General features: G+C 31.6%; 1 protein-coding gene and 2 long non-coding RNA genes across 4 annotated transcripts; 1 reads left to right on the plus strand and 2 right to left on the minus strand.

Moving 5' to 3' along the window:
- Positions 1-327: 327 nt before the first annotated feature.
- Positions 328-9,015, minus strand: LOC116777175 (paramyosin, long form). 2 transcript variants are annotated; one of them, XM_032670568.2, is made up of 16 exons: positions 8,832-9,015; positions 8,699-8,755; positions 7,472-7,558; positions 6,689-6,855; positions 6,267-6,504; positions 6,057-6,176; positions 5,697-5,963; positions 5,304-5,550; positions 4,981-5,108; positions 3,854-3,966; positions 1,923-2,112; positions 1,704-1,838; positions 1,428-1,622; positions 1,249-1,344; positions 888-1,169; positions 328-789 (listed from the first exon to the last, which is right to left on the minus strand). In XM_032670568.2, the coding sequence occupies exons 1-16, from the start codon at positions 8,940-8,942 to the stop codon at positions 592-594; spliced, it is 2,631 nt and encodes an 876-aa protein (XP_032526459.1). In that variant the 5' UTR covers positions 8,943-9,015; the 3' UTR covers positions 328-591. The 2 variants fall into 2 exon arrangements, with proteins under 2 accessions (XP_032526459.1, XP_032526460.2); XM_032670569.2 differs by lacking the exons at positions 3,854-3,966; positions 4,981-5,108; positions 5,304-5,550; ... (5 more) ...; positions 8,699-8,755; positions 8,832-9,015 and adding an exon at positions 2,181-3,119.
- Positions 9,016-11,774: 2,759 nt separating this feature from the next.
- Positions 11,775-19,808, plus strand: LOC133319968 (uncharacterized). The gene is made up of 3 exons (XR_009753432.1): positions 11,775-12,117; positions 18,971-19,067; positions 19,713-19,808. It is a non-coding gene; the product is annotated as an uncharacterized LOC133319968 (long non-coding RNA).
- LOC133319971 (uncharacterized) lies at positions 14,844-15,889 on the minus strand. The gene is made up of 2 exons (XR_009753436.1): positions 15,137-15,889; positions 14,844-15,051 (listed from the first exon to the last, which is right to left on the minus strand). It is a non-coding gene; the product is annotated as an uncharacterized LOC133319971 (long non-coding RNA).
- Positions 19,809-22,742: the final 2,934 nt, after the last annotated feature.

Consider the following 22,742-nt stretch of genomic DNA (forward strand, 5'->3'; position numbering starts at 1 on the left):
AAGTTATTTGAAGTATGGAAACACATATTGTTGCATTTTGTGTCTACCGTAGAAGTGATTTTACTCTTAATTACTTACTTTACAAACGAAATAAAAATCCCCTTGGTGTTTGAATTTTTATTGCATTTTGTATTCATTAACACTGTAATATAAATAGATTTTATTTTCATAATCATAAGTTACAGTTACAAACGTACATCACGCGTTTTACATATAATAAATAATATTATAAAATAATTCTTTATTTTAAAACTACTGCCCCTATAAATACGGTATGGTAACGTCAAAGCACTGGTAATCTTATATTAGAAAATTAAAAAAGCTTACTGATTTTTGGTTCCTTTATTGATTGATTAAGTATTACAATAAAAAATGTTAGGGGACGGACGGTCAGCGACGGGTCACAAAGCGTCGAGACACGATTAGGGCGAGACCAATCGTTGAGCACCCGTCCCCGAAAAGAACTCCAGCGATGTTTATCGGAACTCAAACATCACTTAACGAACGACTAGGTTTATACCCGACCGGAATTGTGCCCCAATGTACTGGCGGAGAGAAATGCTGTTATTGCGGGGCTTGGTTGGAGAAAGCTCACTCCGTGCTGAGAGCGCGGGACTCCTGCACCAAGTAAACCTGGGAGCCGGGCACTGTAGAGGTGGTGACGAAGGTGCGGTGCTTAGCGCGGATGAGCGACAAGTTGCTCTCAGCGGTGTCAGCGCGGTCTTCGGCAGCTTCGAGTTCACGCTGGAATCGTCGCACTCTGGTGACACTCTGCTGGGATACTCCCTCCTGATTTCAAAAAAACATATTATGTTGATAAAGGTAAACAAAAATCTAATCAATATTTATAAATAAAAAATATTATATGTAAAAATTAATGAGATTACTTGTTCAGTCAACTGCCTCTTGTAAATGTTGACTTTCTGAGAACATTTCTCTAAAGAGTCCTGAAGAAGAGCGATGTTCTTCTGGTCTTCTTCGCATTGGATGAGAATCTCTTTAAGCTGACGTTCCTTCTTACGAAGAATCTTGATGGTCTCGGCATGCCTCCTCTTCTCCTCGTCCATTTCCAATTCCATATCCTTAATACGGGCTTCCAGTTTGCTGATGATACGCTTTCCACCGACAATAGCATTGGTTTCTACTTCTTCCAAACGCACAGACAAGTTCTAAAATGAAGAAACGTGTGAATGAATTTCATAAAAAAAGCATAACAGGAACATAAACTTTCAGTCCGACATAGTTTACCTTAACTTCAATTTCGAGAGACTTCTTAACAGCTTCAATCTTCACAATCCTTTCTTGTTCTTCGTGCAAGTGTTCAACGGTGTGCTTCAGTTCAGTCTGATGATAATAAACATTATATTATAAAGTGTGGTTAAAGAGACCTCTTTAGATTTTTATATAAATTGACAATTTTTTCATACCTGGACACGTTGATATCTTTCGTCAGCAATGCGAAGCTCCTTGGTGATCTCATCGTAGTCAGCAGCAACAGCAGCCAGCTCCTGTTCAATCTTGGCCTTGCTGCTGGACAGATTCACATTGATCACTGTAAGTTCGTTGATACGGGTCTGCGCCTCCTCGAAGGATTGCTCAACAGAGCGCTTGGCACGAAGGGCCTAGAAAAAATATTTATATTAATATTATAATTTGTTCTGGATGGACTGCTACTTGATTAAGATACTTTTATGATGATTGACCTGTTCGTAGTTGCCACGGATTTCTTCTACCTCGCCGGTAAGGGATTGAATCCTGCGTTGAGCGACACCGTATTGGTCGAGAGTTACTTGCAGCTGCCTTTGGACCTCGTCGTAGTGGGTCTGTATCTCAGTGAGCTGGTGACATGAAATCGTTATTGTTTCAACTGTTTATGTATACATATTTTTTTAAATATAATTGAAGAAATAAAACTTCATCACCTGTAGGGATTGCTTCTTGATGGTTTTTTGCAAATCGATGTTAGTTTTGTTGGCAACATCAAGAGACAGCTCGAGTTCGGTAATTTGGATCTGCAACTTCTTCTTGATGCGGGTAACTTCAGTCTTGAGCTTCATCTCAGCTTCTACTACACGAGCGTTTAGCTGCTCGATTTCAATGCTGGTTTGCTTACTGTTGAGAGAAATTTAGTCAGGTATGATTTGCATATAATTTTGCTTAAAAAACATAAACTATCCTACCTTCTGTCTATAAGTAAATTAGAACTTAATGCGTCAAATTGGTTAATAGTTTGTTTTAATTCGTGAATTTTTTCTAAATAGTCATTATTTATTGTTGGAATTTCAGTTTCTATTTGAACAACACAAACTTTCGGTGTTTTTATAGTAGCCTCTGCAATTTGTTTTATTTCATTTTGAAAAGCTTTTGATGAGTGTTTATTAAACTCCGACATTAATTTTTGTGACATTTTGCCTCTTTCTACCATACTCAAGTCAGACACTTTAATTTTTTTAATTTTTCCTTCAGCTAAACCTTTATTAGTCTCGTTTAATAAAGTCTGCGCTATTGCCTTAGCAGATTTTCCACGAAATAGTTTGGCTTTGCCTATTAAATCACTTTCAATATTTAACTCATTATTATATAACTCGAGTTGTTTTGTTAGATCTGCGTCCCCAGCGTTTTGATATTTTAATGTTTCCAGTGTATCTTTTTTCATTTTTTTAGATCTTACTGAAACACTTTTCATAGCTACATGTTTTGTTAAATTTGCAGCAGCAGCCGTTTGAATAACTGAGAATGGTGTTCTTTTACCAACACTAAAAGTATTTAGGTCTTTCTTTGCTCTTTCTGACACTTCATGTGATAATTTTCTTATATCACTCTCCGAATAGTTTTTCACTGGTCTATCATATCGGTATTTATCGAGCCCTCTTTCGTTATTCCATGGCAGGTGAGGGGGTTTTATGTCGGACCCTTCCTTTTTAGCTACGATGTAATCAATCATTGGTTGATAAAAATTAATACCATAACCATAATTATTTTCATAAATCGTTGTCGGTGGTTTGGTCCACTTTTGACGTTCCGGAACCTTTACGGGAGCCATCGTAAATTTTGTGTTTGTTTATAAATGGAGTTTCTTTGATAATTCGCTTTAGTGTTTTCTCGGAGTAGAATCGTCGAACTAAACCTTATAAGCTTCTTGAACTAAGAAGTGCCAGTATGTGTATTAGCTAATTGCTTTAATGCACCAATCACAGAACTGGATAAATTTAAACGAAATGAGCTTGCCAATATTTCGAGATATATTAAGGTCGGACGCAATACTCTTACGCCGGATATACTAACATCGTCTAATAATTCCAAGTATGTAGAGACTTTCATGATCAAAGAGAATATAAATTAATTACATTTTAATCAAGTGTACTTATATATAATATTTATATATATTATTTTATGAATTTTAAATATAGTGTTGTGATGATTTCATTGTTTACTTGTGGTCAACATTAGTTTTTTATAGTATAGTTTTAAAATCCGCTTAATTAAAGTATATTTTAGTGTATGCTATTTTGATTGATTTCATTTTTATTAGTCAACGAATAAACAGCACATTTACGGGAATTGTTGGGGAAAAAGCTGTTATTAATAAAAAAATACTGGTTATGTTAAACTATTTGGAATTTTAAGACGACTACTTGATTTTTATAAATTTCTATTTGTATGTGATGTGTTTTTCTGAGTTTTGTTTTTGCTCCATTTTTTTGTGTTAAGTTGGACGAGATAATATTTTTGTCATTTAAAATATAACCAGAATATTCTTTTATCTTCATTAGTAGAAACCCGAATTGTTAGGTTTATTTTTTTGAAATTTATATATACACATGTAAACAGAATAAACAGGAATATGTCGTACCGGATGGACTCAATCTCCTCTTCCTTCTCCTGGATGCGGCGCTCAGCGTCGTGGCGGAACTGACCCAGCTCTGCGGCTAGCCTCTGCGCGCGCTGTTCCTCAGCTTTGCGACCCTAACATAGAAAATTCATTGAACTATTTTTGTTTTAAACCGATCAAACTAGAAAACTATAAGAGGATTGGTCTGTCCCTTGTAGAGAATGTCTCGAGTTTTGGTTCTCGTCACATTCCAAAAAGAAATTTAAATCAACTTCAAAGTGTATACAGGTCTTTACTACTACAAGTGTCGTATGTACAATGTGTAACTAAGTGTTAAAATATTTCAGTTGGATGTTGCCAAGTAACGACATGTTTCCAATTATTTATAATTAGAACGTACAGATGTGCTTACATTAAACATAAACGTGATCATCTTCTGATGGTAATTGGTCAATTGTCTAGGAATACACTATATTCATAGATGGTTAATCCGAATAGCCAACAAATTTATTGGATATTATAAATGGATTGTTGAATGTCAAATCTCACATTCTGATGTATTTGAATAGATTACAAATATATAATTATAAATAATCATGACAACAGTTCCTAGAACAAATATACCGTTTTCATTATATCCTAATTTTTAAAAATTTAAGGGAAATAGTAGTAACTTGTTGAAGGTACATCATCTTGTAACGATTTAATACGTCTTGAATATTTCTTAGTGTTTTATATGTTTAATATTTATGGTTCCTAATTCTTTGAAGAGTGAACTTCTAATTTTTTTTAAGAAAATGAAATTAATATCGATTGCTTCATAGTGTTATACAACTGATTAAATAGTATTTCTGAAAATTAATAGAACTGAGAAAAAAATCGGTTTGACAAGATTTCCTTTTTAATAAGTTGCATACGGATATTCTTTTTAAATCATAATTGTTATTAAGATTAACTATTTACAGTAAAGTTGAAAATATTAAATGTAATATGCCCTTTCGGCAGAATTATTGGTTTTCTCATGGTTGCAAATTTTTGTAATCAAGCTATAACCCTGTGGATTAAGATGCCAAAATACTTTTTCATTAATTACCCTTTACTTAATATTCTTAAGAAAATCTTTATATTGATTGACTTGTTGTACTTACAGCCTCGGCTTCTTTGTAGGCAGCGGTGAGTTCCTCTCGCTCGTTCTCAAGACGGCGCAGCTCGATCTCGAGCTCGTGAAGACGGCGGGTCAACTCGGTCACGTTAGCACGAGCGTCGTGTAAGTCATCTGTGTATGGGATTAGTAATGTCACAATCAAAACAATAAAGAATATTTTATGATAACATATTATAATTATTTAATCTTAACACTCATAATCTAAATGTCTCCTATTGGACCGTATTACCTTAAAGATGATACAAAAATAAAAACATAATTAAGCAAAAGGCTTGTAGAACAGCTCCTAATATATAAATTACTCACCACCCAGTTTCTTATTTTCGCGGCCAAGAGCATCTTTCTGCTCCCTGGTCTTGTCCAGTTCATGGGAGATGCGTTGGATCTCAACCTGCTTGTTGCGCAAGTCACGTTGGCTTTGCTCGTACAGTTGGACGGTCTCTTCAAGGCGTGACTTGATTTCGATGTTAACGCGTTCCAATTGTTCGGTCCTCTTTTGCAACTCCCGAGCTGTTCCGTTGGCCTTCTCCAAGTCGATGATCAACACTTCAACCTGCATGAAAAATTAATATATGCACCTAGCTTATACTTAAAAAAATGTTCAAATTGATTGTATTAATTTTTAACGTTTTTCATATGAAAACTGTAGTTAAAATTCAACTTAAAGTAGGTTTGGGGAATAAGGGAGTTTTTTATCACCTCACTCTGTAGACGAGACTTCTGCTTCTCAACACTGCTAATCTTAGCGATGAGGGTCTCAATCTGTTCCTCTTGTTCCTGAATGCGGATGGAGTACTTGCGGCGGATCTCTTCAATTTCTTCAGCCCTGGCGGCAGCTTCAGCCTCAAACTTAGACCTCCAGTGCATCACTTCACCGTTAGACTTAACCAACTGTCTTTCCAAGTCCAAACGCGCTTCAGATTCCTCTTCCAGTTGGACGCGGACGGACTCCAGATCAATTTCAACCTAATTACAAGAGATTGTAATATTTATAAACAGGATCATAACAATAAGATTTCATTTTACACTAATTGATCATAGCGACGGATTAATTGGTACCTGGTGCAGGTTGGCCTCAAGAAGAGAGCGCCTTCTCTCATCATCCTCAAGCTTGCGACGCGCGTCCTCAAGTTGACTGGCTAGCTGACTCTTAAGGTACACAACGTTTTCAATGTTCACCTAAAAATTTAATACACAAAGAAGTAAAATCGTATTGTAAGCTATATATATTCGATTACTTGGCTTGGCTTTTTAAGACATAAAAAATACCTTAAGGTCTTGAACTTCCTTGACCAGCTCAATGTTTTCCTGAGACAGGCGCTGCTTGTGCGATGTAATGTCAACGATGGTACGGTTCAGCTCTTCAATCTTGATGTTAAGTTCACTAATGGTGATCTCGAGTCTCTCGCAAGTCTTAGAGATAACAATTTTTTCTTTGCTTATGTTTTCCACTTGGGCCAACAACTCGTAAACTTCAGCTTGGAATTTGGCCTTCTCTTTTTCAGACCTGGTAACAAAGAAATATTGCGTGACATCATAAATTTGTTTTAATAGTTTGACTACGTAATGACGTAAAACATGAAAATAACGCATAGCACTTTTCGCAATAGCTAGTTTTCGCTTAGCACTTAACACCTGTTGCTTTTATAAGCAATTTATATTTGGTAATTAAGATTATATAAAATCTATACCTGGCCTTGCTGTGGGTGAGTTTGTCGATCTGTTCCTGGAAGTCGACCACGATCTCTTGGTGCTTCTTCTTTAGCAGGTGTGCGGTCTCCTCGGACTCTAGATGGACATCTTCCAGAAGCTTGCGCAGTTTAGTCAACTCGGTGTCACGCTTTCTGTTGATCTCGAACTAGAAAACATAAGATTATTTCAAATAACGTCTCCAATAAATGGGTATTGGGGAGCGCATTTGACTCTTGGCTATTTGGTTATTTAAAATGTTTATATTTTTCTATTTGATAGATTCATTTTATCTACATTAAATTTTTTTTTCCAAATTCTGTTATTTTTAGGCTGTATTACATTAAAAAAAAAAGATTTATAATTCATATATTTAAAGAATATCGCAAAGCCAAATAAGTTTTTTCGCATCAGCATTCTTAAATTATAGTAAGTACTCGTATTATTTTCGCAAAGCCACATAGAGTGTAATAACTAATTGTTAACATTATTGACTGTTTATACTCACTAAAACTCAGTGTTTATGTCGTTAAAAGGACTTTTAAATCTGTATAAGCTATACAACAAGGTTCTATGAATTTCAATTTATTCACCCTGATATTCCTCTACAGAAAAAAAAGTTAAATTCTCTTAAACAATGAATTGGTGTTTAATTATATTTACTATTCATCATATACTCAAATAATTTTCATTAACTTCTTACCGTCTTCGGGACTAGTTTTGTCAATCAATGTTGGATATAGTATTTATACTTTTAATAACTATATAAACGATATCATATTTACCTGGCTTTCGGCTCCGCCTTCAGCTTCTTCGAGCCTCTCAGAGAGTTGAATCACTTGTACGCTCAAATCTGCCTTCTCCCTCTCAATCTGAAGTATAGGAAAATATTAAAAAACTATGTTAAAAATGTACAAATGAAATTAATTTTTTATTAAAAAGCCTTAAACGCGAACTACACATAATTACGTTATGATATATCAATATAAAGAACATTGAGTATTTCAATTTGTAGAGTTAGTTATAAATAATTTATAACATGGTATCTCAATATTCTATTGTGGTATGCATCTATTAGTTATGTAATAACTTCACATATTTCAGTATTGTATTAATCTAAAATTAAACAAGGCCCGTGTCTCGGCATTATGACTAAGTCGGATATTTTCGCCACTTTATCACGGTCTATTATTATATTTTAATATTATGTTATTCTGAACAGGAACGAACATCATTTGGCCCAGTTTCAAAAGTGAGACCGGAGAGCAAGAAGTTGAGGTTTCATATAATGCTTCTGATTCTAAAAATATCTCAGTGAGCGATCGCCAACTGCTGCGCATGCGCATGCGCGTTTGCGCGGGACCGGTGCAACTATCGAAAATAGAACTTGCGAACCTAGATGGAACTGAAACCGACCTCAATATGTTCTTGTCAATGATAGGACAGCAATCGATACCAATAAATGTTATTACGATAAATATTGTATTCCAAATAAATCATGTATGCCAAAATATTTAATGAGTACGAATTCGAAATTCTTTAATAAAGTTTTAGTATTTTTTAATTAATTTTATACATTAAATATAATTTATATCAATATTATATCTTTGACAACGAAAATATGAATTGATAAATATGGATTGAATTCAAAACCTCTACTTATTATTTAGAACCATTTTGTAATATTTTATTTTATTGTAGTTTCATAAAATATGTATGTATTATAAAATAATATTTCGATATATTATGTTGCCATATATCAAATTATTAGGTTTTTTAAAGGACCGCGTATTACATTATTTTGTGAGAAAACAAGTATTTTTTAGTAATTCTAGACTTATAAGATGATGAATTGTTAAGGGCGAAAAGAAAATGGAACCGAGGTATAAGAGTATAAATAGAGGTGTTCAGTGGCGCCCCGCCCACACCTGCGCCAGCGCAGCGCGCCTGCTATGGCTATAGCCTGTAGCGTGATGGCGCACATATCACGTTTCGTGTATTGAGTAACTTACCCTCTGACGTAGCTCCCTTTCGGATTCCAGATCATCATGGAGGAGACGAATCTTGTCCTGAAAAATACAACATATTCTATCATGTGTCCGCTAAACACTTCACAAACACTTCACTTAATAACGAGGCCGGTACCTCCAGCCTGGAGAGAGCACTCAGGTCGGCGCTGTACTCGATGTTGACGTCGGTGGATCCACCACCGCTGCTGCGGTAGGTGTACTTGGAAGTCTTCGCAATTGCGGACATGGTCGCTGGTTCGTCTCTCGGTCGGCAGTCGGCGCTACGTTACCGGTCGGGCACCGTTCGACTAGTGAGAGCGGGAGCGCCAGTCCCAGGCGCACGAGCCATTCCCGCCCTTCCCGCCCGACGGTGCTGTGCCCCCCCCTTCCCTCCTAGTTGGCCCGCGATCGCCTTCATCCGTAAGTCCAGGGCGGCCGGCAGGCTGGAGCTCGCGGATCGTGTTACCACCCCCGCGCACCCCCCTCTCGGCCTTTTATAGACACGCCCGCCTTAACACCGCTGTCGCTATTCTCTTTTATTTATTTTGCCCAAAAATTTGGCAAATCCCTTCATAATGACTGGACCTGTGGCGCCATGCTAATAGTACAGTGCGCAGGCTAGTAATGCCTAGCACCGGATAATTGGCGAGCGGCTAACGTTGCTGTACGGTCGTACCGCACAATATCATTGCTTCCTGATGGATTCCTGACGTGACCTGGCAACATCCATTTGCTATCCGAACTGAACTTCACAATGAACTCATCTATTCTTTTAATTAACCCCTTGCCACTCACATTGACTGTTCTAATGTTTACAAACATCAAATAAATCTATATATAGCCTGGCAAATTGATAGTATAAAATATCCATTAATAAAGTGATTAAATATTTGAATGTAGAGTTTGTATAAGTTTCACTGGTTGGTATTAAATAATTTTCTTGTGTATACGGAAAGGATATCTAAAATCTTTTAAATCATATTACATCACTCAGAGTTGAAAATTTTATGTCCGAAAGTTTATAGATAAATTCTTATATCCAGCTTAAAATATATATTTTCTTAAATAATAAAACGTCCTCTTTTGATTAGTCTTAAGATTTTTCATAGCTCATCCTCCAGAAAACATTCTAGCCACTGACCCAAGTCCCAAGTCCCTACTCCCAAGTCTTAATCAAAGTAAGTCTGATTTACAAACATTTGTAATATGCTATTTAAGATAAACATGATGATCAACAATAATTAATTCAACAAAATATGTTTTCCTAAACAATAAATGAATTTTAATATTCAAAATTATGCCTATAAATCGAATGCTATAATTCAAAGTACAATATTGACAATACTTCATTGTGTTGTTTAATATTAACCTTGTTACTAATTAATAGTAAATTAATAAGCTTTGAGTAGAAGAAGCAAAAGACTTATTAAATAAACTGCCATCTACATATGTAAAACAAAATTTGTGTTTTATTATATTTTCATTTACTTGAAAGCTTAAACTGTTTTATTGAATTACTTAAAAATCTGGTTCATTGCAAAATATTTTAGTAATAAAGATTATTAACATATAACTTCGAATGCACTGCTGTTCATGGAGTAATGAAATCACTGAAGATGTAAAAATTTGTTGGTTGACAGATAGCCAAAGCGGTCATGTTAATATTTTTTCCTAATCCACAGAATAATTGAAATTGATTTCCAGACATAGACGTTCTAAGATCACCATCGACGCTATTCAGTGGATCCTGAAGGCCTTATGATGCTGTACACAAAGATCTGATTGCAATTTCACCTGGAATTTTCTTGGTAGAATATTTCATATCTTGTTTTAAATTATATATAATAATTTTGAAACGTTTGCCAATACACTTGGTTATGATTACATAAGTTTTATATAACTGTATATTAAAACAAAAACGCTTATGGCTATACAACTTACCACCCATATTTTTAGCGTTATTATTTAATTTATTTGAAATTGTTTTTCCTAAAAACAAGTTTTGAACTTTCATACGATTTCTTCCAACAGAAATAATTGACGACAAATAATAAAAAGAATAATTTTATCTTGAATTATTTGAGACATTAAACTGAATCAAACAAAAGTCTGTCAAACTTTTGGTCAAAGTGTTAGGAAATCTTTCAGTAAAGTTAGAATTTTTTTGGCAATAAATATCCAAACTCATAATTTCAAAGACCCGCTTACATCATATATATAACACAAAGAAGATATAATTGACGATAGTTATTAATTTTAATAGCAACTGTCATTTATAGGCGTTGCCTTCAAAAAGTAAAAATCAAGTTGAGGACGGAGACCTTAACTATTAACTATATTGAACTTAACTATTTTTTTTATTCCATTATGATATCTAAGATTATTTTCTTCCATGTTTTATTAACATATGTCACACTTTATTGAAAACTTATAATTAACTTACTTATTGTCTTATTATGTAAGAACAGAATAAGTATGCTTATACTTATTTATTAAGCTTTTTTTAATTATTAATATTAATTTTGTAAAAATGTGGAGTTAAATATTTTGCAACAAATGCATCCCATTTCCAACAGTGGAAATATTCAGTTATATTGGTTCCTGGAGTAGAGCGAATACTTTCTTACGACTCCCCACTCTTTCAACTTTTTCTTTCGTCACGCGATGAGTCAGGAAAGCTTGAATTATCTTATTTGTTACCAGCCGTTTCAGACGTTCAACAATGTTTGTATGATTTAATCATGATTAGAATCTGGTGAAAATTGTTGGAAAGAAAATACTATGCTCACTATTCTTCAATGTGCTTAAAAATTATATTTTCACACAAATGCATCCTCCTTAGAGAAAGAAGGTTTCACAATAAACTATCGAAACAAAACCATAATGACTCATATCTTACACAATTAATCACGTACAAGCTAACATTTTTCGACGATGAGGAACTATAAGAAAAAAAAATGTTTCATGCATTTTTTATGTTAACTATCCATTTTATAACTAAAATTAAACTGACGTGTTTTTTAGGTTCATGTCTCTATTCAAATTTTTAAACTTAATACTCTTTCTGTCACTTATTTATTTGAGGAAATATGAAAATTCAGTTAACAAAACGTAGTTTAAAGAAATGTAAATTTACTTTAAGTAATTATTAACAAATTATTAATAAGAAATAATGCGAAAGTAATGATTTTTATTTTTATACTTAAAAATATATTATATCTTATAAGATTTTTAAGAAAATTTTGTAGTAATCAAACTACCAAAACTGAAACGGTATTTTTACGACACACAAATAGTTAGGATTGTTGGCAACACACTCCGTGACTCCTTTAAGACTGTATCGGGTATATTAAAATAAACTTTATTTACTGCGAAGGCGATGAGGGCTGTTGTGGACGTGGTTATTTTGATGTCTTATAAATGTACGTTAACGAAATCTCATTTTATCATGTTATAAAATTATTTAAATGCATTACATCGACTACTGAGAGCGTATGAAGTTGTGACTTATTATCTATATCTTGTATTTTATCTGTTTAATTCAGCGATACACTTTCGTTTTAAATATGTTTATTAATTCTCCTAAAAATATGTATATTCTTTTAGCGTTCTCTCAGTTATATCTTTTAAATAAAAAAAAAACATAGTAGTGTATGTGAAATTATAGTATAAAGAAGAAGGTGTGCCCATGATTTCTGTTCATCCTTTTAGTTTTAATACATTAGGATGTCTAGCTTCACTCCACAATGATATAATAATAACAAGTTCTAGAATAATTTTATTTGTATACTAATATCATATAATAATTTCACTAACCATCCTAACTAATCCACCAGCATGGCAATATGACATGTTGGCAGCAATTGCGAGCGACAACATCGTAATTCGCGCTGGATGTTTTATTTGCCCTATAGTGTCATCGTTACTCCAATTATTAAAGCAATGACAGTACCTAAAACTTTAAATTAATATTCGAGTAAGTATAACCCTAACATCACTCTTCTGTTGTGGAAATTAAAAATGATTTTGTTTTTTTTGTATTTATTTTATTGTCTTACTTTTTAAAGCTTCTCTATAATTATTTACCTTATAAGGTGAGTTTTCTTTTAACATCTATTTGTATATTAAATCCTCTGTTATATGGAAGTCAATCAGTGTACACTCGAATGTTTCTTTATAATTAACTATTCCCAGGACGAAAACCAATGATGTATCCTTCAAATTCTATTTAATAAATTGTCCGACATGTAGCGGGTGTTGGAATTCTCTAGTGTACATTCACATTTATTAATTGTTGCTTGTTATTTGGCAAGAGAATCGCCTTCTGATCTGGAGAAATAGAACTGTCTGTTATAACACAATTAGACGGTAATTTCTCTTAGATAATAAATGAAACATGTTACAGACATTCTAGTTAGGTAGACAGCTGCTATCAAAATATGCAACGCATCAAAAAATATACATGTTAAATTGTCTCATCATTTATCAAATTATTTAACTTACATTTGTGTAAATAAAATTTTTATTTTTATTGAATTATTTATAAATTACACTTATTTTTGATATTTGAACGGAACAATAAATATCAGACGTATGGAAATGTTTATTTTAATGTGGGTAGATGTTTGTTTCTGTAATTGTAGTTTCCATACTAAAAGCTATTTATATCTTTATGTAAGCTCTGCTCAGGTGTCGAGAGTATTGTAGAGATCATTTGACCTAATTCAAGAAATAGATATTACCCAACTTATTTTACCTTGTATTGAATAATAAGAAATCCTAAAAAAAATCTCAAACCATTACTAAGAAAGTCTGTGTAAAATTAATACGTTTATATGATTAATACGAAATTCGCAATATATTACTTTAATATTATGGATATAATTTTAATTTACGTACATACTTTACTCTAATTCTTTGATGTAATTCATAGTAGAAATTTCATAAAACCTGAGGATGGCTGGAAATACAAATAATTTTTCTAAATTTTTAAGTGAATAAAGTGTTTTTAGTGTTAAAAACCCGAGGTGTAGAACATTCCACGCAAAAATAGATTTCCGTAGGCGGTGGCGGAGCGCACCTTTACATCAGCTATTTAGAAACCCGTGGAACTTCATGAGATGTTCGGTTTCTTAGATGTCTATGTATTCTACTCTTTAAGTTTTGATTCATATGAAGTAATTTGTGTGAGGAAATTTTATACATAAGATTATACAAGAAAAATAACAAGATTGATATTTTCCGAAAAAAACATTATTTTTTTAAATTAATTTTATATCAGCTATCCTTATATATTTGAAGTGATACCATTTTGAAAATTGATGTTTGTACCCTTGGTAAATTGGAATCTGACCTTAAAAAATTTTAAACATGTTCATGTAAAAATCGTTGTGGCACTACTCGAGAGGCTTATGACCATCAACTAAATCTCTCAAGATGCCAAGATTCTTTAAAAAAGCAGATTTTTTAAATAAAACTTTAATTCTATGATCTTAGCACCTGTAGAGTTATGATTTAGTGGAACATTTCGGATTTCATCAGAACTTTCTAGTTTAAAAATATTTGTTTGCGTTACTTGAGATGATTCAACCGTTTATGTGAGTCACGCTTTGCCGTGAATGTACACAGATCATTTGGGAATATGTATATATTTTAAGACACTTGTAATCCAATTGCCAAATACATGGGAAGTTCCTCACGAAGACTAAGATTACATTAATATTTATATATTTTTTAATTTTAAATTTTTTTTAAAATTAAATTTAAATATTTTCCTGCAAAAATTAGTTATGTGTATTGTATGAGTTTTTACTGCTTACATATTTCTTGCAATTAAATTATACTCTACTTTTAATATTTATTAGTAAAAAAAAAAAATAAGGGGTTAAATTAGTAAAAAAATTAAAATTTTTGAAAAGATTAGTGAAGGAATTTCTAAGGGAAAATTAACAATCCAAATTACACTTAAAATTACCAAAGTTCTTCAGGACATAATTCATCTAATTTTTATTAATAATCATGACTACATTTCCAGTCTCTAATTTTCCTAATTTATTCAAAGTATATGATTTTTTGTATAAAATTGCCCGTTAAAATCATTATTAATACCTTGTAAACCCTTTACTGTATTCAATGGATTTAACTGAACTAAAACATAAAAGTTGATTTATTGTGTCGTCAATGTTACACCCCGATGTTAGCCGGTTATCGTTGTCAATACACAAATCTACCATGAAGAGAACTGCGAATGTTTTAGCAGCTTTCTTTATGTAGAAGACATGTGTATTCTAGTCTTTTTAAGATCTCTTTGGTTACTTAGAGCAAATAGAAGGAAGAACGAATTCAACATCCTGCACCTGCATTGGAAAGACGGAAGTTGGTGAAAACGCGTCAATTTTACTATAATATATAATTCTCAAGAGCATTTCATATATTATTAACCACGATAGAACTCTCAGAGTGAAGTTACGTCTTTAGGTCCGTCCGAGTTTTCTAGGTCATTTGTTAGAGTTGGATTCTTGACAAGGAGATGTAACTGGCACTGAAGGATATCTGACCAAAGATGAGAATTTTATTTCATGAGCTAGAAAATCTGTGCTTTGTTAAGCAAAAAGGATTATCGCGGTATCAAGCACTGTCCAGCTCTACTCAGTTACTTGATTTTTATGATATATGACTTCAAAACTGACATTTTTCTAGCCCCCAAAATAAAAAAACTTTTACTCATATACAGAGATATGTTCTGAAAATTAAGACCTCTGGTAAATGAGGACTTTTTAGAGCTACATATGTGATCAAACTTGTGCTCTTATGGGTTTTGAATCAACCAAATACACTTAGAGAAACTTACTCAACTCTTAATTTAGACAACATATTAATTATAATAAAACAAAATACTGTACTCGAAATTGGTCTCATCATTCTAATTTTATAGGGTAACAACCGGAGTAAGACTACATGACTGCCCCGACGTTGGGATAGTAATACCATGGGATGTGTGCTATCAGGAATCTTCTGGTTCACACGGCTTTGTGTTCGTTCCGCGGAGTCAGCAACGTCACTCGTAATATGATATTTTATCCACACAACGATGTTGCCCCGGCGATGTTCATTTATTTTTTAATATATTGTTTGTACGTAATATTCTTGTTAATATTTATAATTATTTGTTTATTCCTTATTTATTTTTTTTATTTTTTTACACACGTTCACTTGGATTTACTTCCGAATCAAAATAAAAAAAATAAAATTTTTTTTAAAAATATACGGTGCATCTTTTTTATTACATTTACATTACATTACATCTGAACGAGTCGTGTTTCCTTTAAAAGCATGAACAGTGTTATCAATATTAAGTAAAAAATTTAAAGCTTAAATAGTTCTGAGGTTTTATTGAAATCAATAGACACTATGCCTTTTTCATGTTATTATCTTGCCAAAAACAAATTGAGGTTCTAAAATTATCGCTTAAGGTATTTTTATTTATAAATTGAAATAATTCAGCAAAGAAAACATATTTCATATTCCCAAAACAGTAAGTGGAGTTGGACGTAAACGTTTATTACGTTGAAATTTTCAAATAAAACTGCTATTGTTATACTGCAAGGTTACTTTACGTTCTTCTGATTGCATTTCGAAGTCACAAATATCGTTTGTTCGAACGATTGCCAAATTCTTGAAACGTATTTCGTCAAATTAATAGAACTTAATTAGAAAAAACGTTTATAATTTTAAAATAGTACATTTTGTTTTGTACATACCAGTGTGAAAGTATACATATTTGCAAACAATCATTCGTATGTTTTTAATGTCACTTACGTACGTTACTAGTAACAAAACGTGGAACAAAATCATTATTAATGATTCAATGTAAGTCAGAATAAAACCTGCTTTATTGAGACTGAATCATGACATGAGTTTTATGTCACAAAATATGCGCTGAATAAAATGCTTAGAAACAATGAACATTTTAGTAAATATAGGACCTCTTTTTTAATTTCATAAATTGTTTTATTTAGCGTATTAAAAACTTCGAATATTTTAACCTTTACAACATTCGTTCGACCATATCCTCGAAAGAACATGACATTGACATGACAACATCTTATTTGTTCTTGTAAAATATAATTTTAATTTTACTCTTCTCATGAGAAATGCAATAACATTGTGAATAAAAATTTTGCCGCTCTTTGAAATTGAATTACCTTCCATTCAGGATTTATCCAGAAAAGGAAATCTAATATGAGTACATATTTTATTATTGAAACTGCGAGAAGCGTGATTAAAATGTACGTCAGAACCGAATATACTTCAACATATTATTAATAATCGTTTTCGGTTGAAAGCAAGAGTGGAAAATCTAAAAATAATACATTCAAAATCGCTGTCGTTCTCGAAGTAGTTGTAAATTCTTTTCCAAACATATATAATATGTAGTGTCGTCATTGCCCATCTGTTATAGATGTTTGTACTGAACTTCAAAACTTTCATAGGTCTAAAATAGTGCTCGTGCTGAATATGTATAATTAAAAAAAATACTTTCATTGTTGAATATGAATAGGCTCAAAATGCTATTAATATTAATTTGGTAACAAAGAAATCCACTCGAACGAGACATCGTATATTTAGCGCGCTCTACATCCAACACTAAGTTTCGCAACTGCTTGTAAGAATGAGCGTCGGGTGGCGCATGCGCTTGTCCTTGCTTGGATTTTATGACGCAAAATTAAGAGCTATTGTATAATATTTTTTGATTTTTCTGTAATATTTTAATAAAAAACAATTATATGTAATATCATATTACATATAGAAAACCTGTATTGTAAATAATGATTAGGGTTTTATAGATATTTCATTTGAAGACGTTCTCTTATTTGAATAGATTGAGACCTTCGGGATGTGAAGGTCACATATTTAGAAACAAAACAATATGCAATTAATCACTAGTGACATTTTCATACAAAAAACTATGAGGTTAAATCAGTTATGTGAAAACATGACATCGAATATTAATTAAGTAACTGGTCTATTTAAAGTTAAATAAACAAGGAGACATAATTTATCTATAATGAAGGAAGGGTTTACAGTAATTTCAATACGCACTGTTTAATTAAATCCCAGCTTAAAAATTATGTTATGAAAGTTATTCCTTTATATATGTAAAGAATTGTCGCCGTTGCTTCAGTTTATTAATACGTGTTAGTAAATAGTAATTATCTAGGCCTTCGAATATATAGTACGTGTTACAAGTAATTATTAGGTAGATTGTACCATGTTAATCACGACTCAAGTTCAGTCATTTTAAATAAATATTTTTTATATTCTACGTCATTGCTCTGTTTACATCTTGCTAATTGTTTATACATTCAAAGTAGTACGAGTATAGTCTAAAATATTTTCATAAAATCTACGAACACACTTAAAAACTACCAGTAATAATATGAACGGCTCATGCTACAAAAAAATATGGACGAATCTGTCTATATACTGTATTATATTAAGTACATTATTTAAACCTAGTCTATGTAAAGTATACTTGTTTTATAATCATTTCATTAACGTCACCTGAACAGAAAAATTATTAACAATCTTTTATTAGATTTATTTATAATTATTCTTAAAGACATCTGTAACAGCAAGTTACTATATGAACGTTCATTTAAACTAATTGTTACATTTAAAATTATAGCAACGTTAATTAATGTTCCATATTACTCTTGGAACGAAGAATCTTAGAATAATGATATAGGTACGATTGAAAATTTATGTTACGGATGTAAACTAAAGAAACAATTTACAATTATTACTTTGTCTTAAAACATATGTTTTCCTGAAATATCAAATAGTGATAAAACAGTATATAAAAAAGTGGTTAACTTTTAATTGACATAAATATCGTGGTTAGAGAAAAAAACATCATTATCATATTAGGACAAAGTTTTTCAAACAAACTGTATGTTTATTTTAAAGAAATAATTGATTCCTTTCTCGTATAATAAAAATAGGATAATTTCTTATTTGCAATGAAAGGTAATAAGGGTTTCGTTTGATTCTAGTTACCATTTCATTGCTTATAAATCGTATATATGGTATATTTTTTTGCTATTTTTTATTACCATATACTGTACGCGATAATTTGCATACCATCAATCCTGTAATAATTCAATTCCTCATTTCATCTGTTAAATTAAAAATTGACATCATTGTAAAAGGTAATGCAGTTGTAAAGGTTGTCGACAGGTGTATAGGAAATAAAATATAGGTCGTTTGTTCCAGGAAAAGCTAATTTTCGTCCTGATTGCGTCTCGATGACTGATGCTAACTGCTGAGTAGATGCCAACTCGCCTATTGCCCTGACTCACCTGCCATCAAAGTACAAAAATAGATTTTTATTAAAACACCGCACCACACAAGTATTTTCACATCTTTCAGAAAATAAATTAACACATTTTAAATATATAATATTTTTAATTCTTTGTTAACCTTCAAATAGTATTTAAAAAACTTACAAAGATACCACACATGTTTGGTCTTTAATATAAATTTGAGTATTTAATATGAATTTCAATGTTAACCATAAGAAAAATGAAGGTAATTCAAATTGTAATGGATATTCTCGGATATTCCCTTTGAGATGAAATTCTAATTAAAGATATCAAGATAACCGACGCACCACGGCGTTACGCCAGCATCAAAAAGCATTGTGTAGAACATGTAGTTTTTCGGGAACTAAAATTTCTTTTTTGGCAAACCTCTAATTGAAAATTGTTATTGAGAATACCCTCCCAGTGTTTGGAGCTGGTAAAATTCTAGTAATAAGAGATATAGGTACGGAAAGCGGCTTAGCGAAGCTTGAAAATTTTGAGCTTGAGATTTAATCCTAATGATTGTAGGTGATGGATCGACAGAAGGAAGAGGTTCTTTTATCTTAACAAATGATATTGGCTAAAAATACAAAATGTCTTCTATTAATAGAAATGATATATATATATATATATATTTAATTTTGTATACATAGAGACGACGAGACGAAACCTCTTGGTATTCAATGGATTCACCGTGCGGATGCCGGGATCATCGCGTTGCAGGGAGAGGAGCTTCAACAGCGCCTGGGACTTATTATGTTATAATATTAATTTTATACGATTAAAAAAATACTAAAAAGTTTTTGCAAATATTTCGTCAAAGATTATGAATTATGTAATATTAGAAAAATAAAATAATTTTAAAGCTGTTCTCAGGCTAATTTTTATAGTGCCCTCTCATAGAAAAATTAACAGATTGTCAACCATACCAGTTACTTGGAGATTTATTTTTTAGCGACATACAAAATATTTTTAACATACCTATCTTATTTATATAGAAGATGATTTACTGCTTAAAATTATTGATAAAAGATAAAGTTATAGAAGAACGTGCAAAAATGAATTTAGTAAGATTAAGCCAACTTTCCATCAAAAACTTCGCAAATAAATCTCTTTGTATATTAAAAATAAGAAACTACATATTACAGCTCAAACTTAGAGGATTTAATTTATTACACATTTAGACTTTTACTTGAAATGTTTAAAACGCCATCTAGGGAATTATTAAAAAATCAACAACAACACCTTGAAACAACTTTTAAAGTGGTTTCCCCAAATATATTTAGATGGCGCTATTCCTAACAGCTTTCTATCTTTCAATAATTGCGAAAAAATACTAGGTAAATTACAAAGGTAACATATACATATAATAATAAATGAACCACCATGCAGAGATATCGCAGGAATTATTAGGAATAAATTGCAGTCCATATATCATTTAATCACTTAGCATTACTTAAATGTTTCTTCTTAAGCTCTCAGCATTCTTTGCTCGAAAGGAGAACACATATTCTATAATCCACAAACTTTAGAATATACAACATTAATACAATTCTATTGTTTAATTCATCCACTGTGTCAACAGCAGTTTATTATTTTATTTGGCTTTAAATTCCTAGTTTTAATAAACACTAGGTACCAGCACCGACTTTGCACGGGCTCTTAACAAAAAATATAAAAATAGCCTATTTAATTTTGAGAATAATTAGACTTATATTATGATAACTTTCAAATGGTACGCCCGATTTAAATGATAAAAAAGTAATTTACAGATACTGATATAGGCTTGAAAAAGAAGTAATTTGTTTTGATAAGACTTAAAACCGTATTTATGTGAATAGCTTTCCAATAAACGCTTTATTTAGGAATGCCAATTTTTTAAAGTAGTAAAATGGATATAGAATGTTATCCTTAAGGTATAGATATATACCACCACGGACTTTTCTGTAGATCTATATAAGATACACAATTCCACCATATATTATTTTGTTATATCTCAAAAAACTTCAGGCAGCGTTTTCCTTAAAGCCTCTCAGACGGCTCATGTTTTCATACGGCTCAAATATAGTTAATGTATATACAAGTAAATACAAAAACTTTAAAAATTATATAGTAAAACCTTACTCTAGAATTACGCTATCGAGTGGTGATAATTTTTTGATAATCGGTGCAGTAGTTTAGTTTTTCCGTTTATTGCGAACAGAGAGACAGACAGACAGACGCAGCGAGGAACTTTGTTGTATAATATGTATTGATTATGATATTGGTGATTTGTCATTCTGAAGTGTGAATAAACCTCCCATACAGTTGTTAATGTACCCTAAAGGTTGTCTGAGTTATTTTGAGAAGAAAATTAAAAAAAAAATACTAAGCTACTAAAACAAAAATTTTAAACATACTTAACAATGAACTTTTTGAATTAATTTTTACCTTAATACGATTTAGTTTATATTAATGTTATCATCAATATCAGTTTTTTTATTTTGTGAGAATTATTACTATCGAAGAAATAGTCTATTATTATCAGAGTGATATTTTAACTGAAATTGTGGTTGAAAACAGAGTCGACTATATTTAGGTTTCCGTTGCCCAAAAAATCATTGATTAGTTTTAAATAATGTCATATTTTTGTCTTGAGTCGTTTAAGTTTTATAAGTGAAAATCTCAGATTTTATTTCTTTGATATTAACTTATTGTTCTTAACGTTATTATCCTTTTATTTGTTCTTTTTCTATGTGTGTGTGTGTGTGTGTGTGTGTGTGTGTGTGTGTATAGAACTACACACATATATCATAATAATTCTGATTCGCTTAAGCCTTTGTAAAATAAAATACATATTCTTTATTTATATATCTAAGATAATGCAGAACAATTTAATCGTATTAAATTTTGCCTTTGAAATAACAATATTGTGCGTTAACACGTAAATTGCCCGTCGGCTGGGAGTAGCAGAATAATGCTTCTGGCTGTTTTTACTATAACGTTAAAAAGAGAACCTTAAGGCGCATGCCCTTTTGGACTGAATAAATAAATAATACTCCTAATTACTACAGACTATACTCACAAGTTAATGACTAATGACCGCCTTTTTTATAATGTTACAGTGAAAATTAAATATAGAAAAATGTTTGTACAAAATTTCTTAAAAAGCATAGAGTGTTCATTTGTTTATATAAGAAAATTAAATTCTAACTGCTATTTTCTAAAGTTTGCAAGTGACGAAGGTAACTTCGCTTTAAATGTTACTATTTTATAATATATTCCATTTGCTACTTAAGATTAACAAGCTATTTACAAAGAATTAGAAACCTGTTCTTTATTGTAGATCTTTTCAAAGCAAAAATTTATTAAGAACACAATGTTATCAAGAACATAGTTCCTCGTTATTACTTAGTATATAAATAAATAAACTTTAGCTTTACAAGTCAAAAAATACATAAGTTAGCTAGGTTTGAAAGTTTAGAAAAACAGAATCAAATTCTTTTTACAGACAAAAACATGATTACTTCTATTCCGATGTAAAAGATTTGCAAATCGTATAAGGAGACTTTATACATAATAAATAATAATGCAACATCCATTTAATTAGTAAAATCAGATTGCTTTGTGAATAAAATTATATGAATTTAGAATATTAATATTATATGTATTATTTTTCATGATACGTAATAAAAAAAATTGGT

This window comes from Danaus plexippus, chromosome Z, assembly GCF_018135715.1.
Source record: "Danaus plexippus chromosome Z, MEX_DaPlex, whole genome shotgun sequence".
NCBI classification, from domain to species: domain Eukaryota; kingdom Metazoa; phylum Arthropoda; class Insecta; order Lepidoptera; family Nymphalidae; genus Danaus; species Danaus plexippus.